Source organism: Sinocyclocheilus anshuiensis, unplaced genomic scaffold (genome assembly GCF_001515605.1).
Source record: "Sinocyclocheilus anshuiensis isolate Anshui unplaced genomic scaffold, SAMN03320099.WGS_v1.1 scaffold1512, whole genome shotgun sequence".
NCBI classification, from domain to species: domain Eukaryota; kingdom Metazoa; phylum Chordata; class Actinopteri; order Cypriniformes; family Cyprinidae; genus Sinocyclocheilus; species Sinocyclocheilus anshuiensis.
The window spans coordinates 218,411-220,944 of record NW_015557148.1 but is presented as its reverse complement, the minus strand read 5'-3'; the positions used below and the strand labels follow the sequence as shown (position 1 = coordinate 220,944).

Genomic DNA, 2,534 nt, shown 5'->3' with positions numbered 1-2,534 from the left:
CTGAGGCCGGGCTAGCGTGAGCCGAAGCCCCGGCTTAGCGTGCGCTGAGGCCGGGATAGAGTGAGCTGAGGCAACGGGGTCGAGAACAGTGCGCCCAGCGGATGCGACGAATGCGCGGCAACCACATGTGAACTCCGCTTTGTCCACGGTGAAAGTTGATGTATTCCCTCAGCGACCAGCACAGATCAACTCTAGGCATGACGAAGCGGATATCGTCCTCTTTTGGAAGACCAAACAAAGTAGTTTCGCTTTCACAACGAAGCACACAGCGCCTTCACGACATGGCTGCAGCATCAACAAAACTACAGCGAGAATAAAAGTTACGCCTTCTTTCTTTGTGTGAACATTTGGGCGGCGTTATGCAAATCTTCCCACATAGTGAGGTAGATATGTGGGGGCGTGTTAGAACGAGCCGTTTTAGGTAGGTGTGGCTGACTCTGAACTTTTATAAAGAATATCTCTTTGGATTTGAGACTTTAGTCTTTGCAACTTTACAGATCTTCTTTATGCACCAAGAGCTTGTAACACTCCAAAGAGAAAGGAAAAATTGAAATCGCATCATATGACCCCTTTAAAATCCACTATTTAAAAAAAAATTGCTTAATTTATAGACGTACAGAAGTTAACTAACACTAATAACTAAGCCTTCTGTTAATCAGATAACCTAGCATGGTTATCATCCAGTAATCTCAGAATGACAAAATATCGGCCTGGGCTGCGTTTTCCAAAAGCAACTATGGTCGCAAGTTCCGTCGTTACCAATAGATTTCAATGGAACTAACTACCATAGTTAGCTAACGATGCTTTTGGGAAACGCACCCCTGACTGGTACTAGTGAATGTGCATTTACAGTAGGCCTAGACACACACTCACACTTTACTCTCACCTTCAGCTTTGGAGATCACTACGAATGGAATAAAGTGACATCATGTATTCACAACATTCTGAGTGGGCAGCGCTGGATCGAGCACTACGGCGAAATCTCCATCAAAAACTCCAACAGTGAAAAATGCCAGTGTAAAGTCACCTTCATCAAGGTCAGCTCCCTGTGCTTTTTGTCCATTTTGAGAAAACAACTTTCTGAAATGTTTTATTTTCTGCTATACTTAAAGCAGCACTATGTAACTTTTTCTGTGTTCAAAATTTGCAAAATGTATATAATGAGCGAGTACATCATGAATTCATCTTCCAAACCGCGTTTTTGTCTTATTCCGAATCACTACGGTACACTTATAAGTACTTATATTTGGACTATTGTAGCCTGGTCGGGTCGTCACCGCTGCGGAGTAACACATACCTGCGTGAATCGCCATAGACATAAACTTAGAGAAGTAGCTCCGTTTGGAATGTTCTTCCGCGGGATGTGTGCAGTTCTATTTATTAACCGCTAGAGCGCCAAAAGTTACATAGTGCTGCTAAACAGATGTATTGGACCAGTTGTTACTGTGATTCAAATCTGCCAAGTTTCACCATCTAACATCCTTCACACGTGTTGGTCACACGTGACCTAAAACGTGTCAGTCAACTCTTCCTGGCCTTTCAGAGAGCACCACATTCTTTAGCATCTAATGAGGGATCTGTGTGGCACAGTTGAGATAATTGACAGCAGACTTCAAGAACAATGGGTCAGGCTTTTCTAAGGGGTGAAGAAAAGACAGAAAGAGGTCAGACAGAGGAGATCAATTAGGGCAAAGGAGAGCAAGAATAAAACAAGAAATGGGACAGAATGAGATTCTACAAAAGTCAGATACTTATTCATGGTTCTTCACCACTGAGATTCATTAAGCTTACTGACTGACTCAAGTATGACATCTGCTGGAGATCTCCATCTGACCTTGCTGTTAAATAGCAAAGTTCATTATAACGCCACATTAGTGATACCTTGATGGTGAATTAATTCTGTGTATTTTCACTCATTTGTTCAGTATCACTGTAATTAACCCAGGTGGTCTCCTTTAAATACTGTATGTACACACTTCTTTGTTCGGGAGTGCTCAGATCAAACATGTCTGTGTCCTTCATAGGCGAAGTACTGGAACTCCAGCATGAATGAGGTGGAGGGAGCTGTCACAGATCACAAAGGGAAAGTCGTGCACAAGCTGTTTGGGAAATGGCACGAGGGGATGTACTGCGGCAGCCCACCCTCTGCTACCTGCATCTGGAGGATGAGTAGGAATCAACACACACACACACACACACACAGTCTGCCCTCTTTTATACATGTGCCACATTTTTCTGGTGCCCGCTGGCTGATGTATTTCCCAGACTATACAGTTGCTAGTGTTTAGTAGTTCTTTATTCATTTGGCTAATATTTCAGAATGTATTTAAATGAAAACAGTTTATCATCAACTTTTATTTGTGTATGTTTATGTGTACAGATCCCATGCCTCCTGACTATGAGCAGTACTACGGTTTCACTAAGTTTGCTATGGAGCTCAATGAGCTCGACCCTCTTACCAAACCACTTCTTCCACCCACAGACACCAGACTACGGCTCGACCAGAGGTAAAAACTTACATGTGTATTGTTTGA

At 43.0% G+C, this 2,534-nt stretch overlaps 1 protein-coding gene across 2 annotated transcripts in view; it reads left to right on the top strand.

Annotated features, from left to right (window-relative positions):
* LOC107678127 (oxysterol-binding protein-related protein 3-like) overlaps positions 1–2,534 on the top strand; it is a 44,175-nt gene that overhangs the window by 39,088 nt on the left and 2,553 nt on the right. For both annotated transcript variants that reach the window (XM_016473290.1, XM_016473291.1), the window contains 3 exons: positions 893–1,037; positions 2,025–2,169; positions 2,381–2,507. In XM_016473290.1, coding sequence (XP_016328776.1) covers positions 893–1,037; positions 2,025–2,169; positions 2,381–2,507 — 417 coding nt within the window. The remainder of the gene's footprint in view (positions 1–892; positions 1,038–2,024; positions 2,170–2,380; positions 2,508–2,534) is intronic.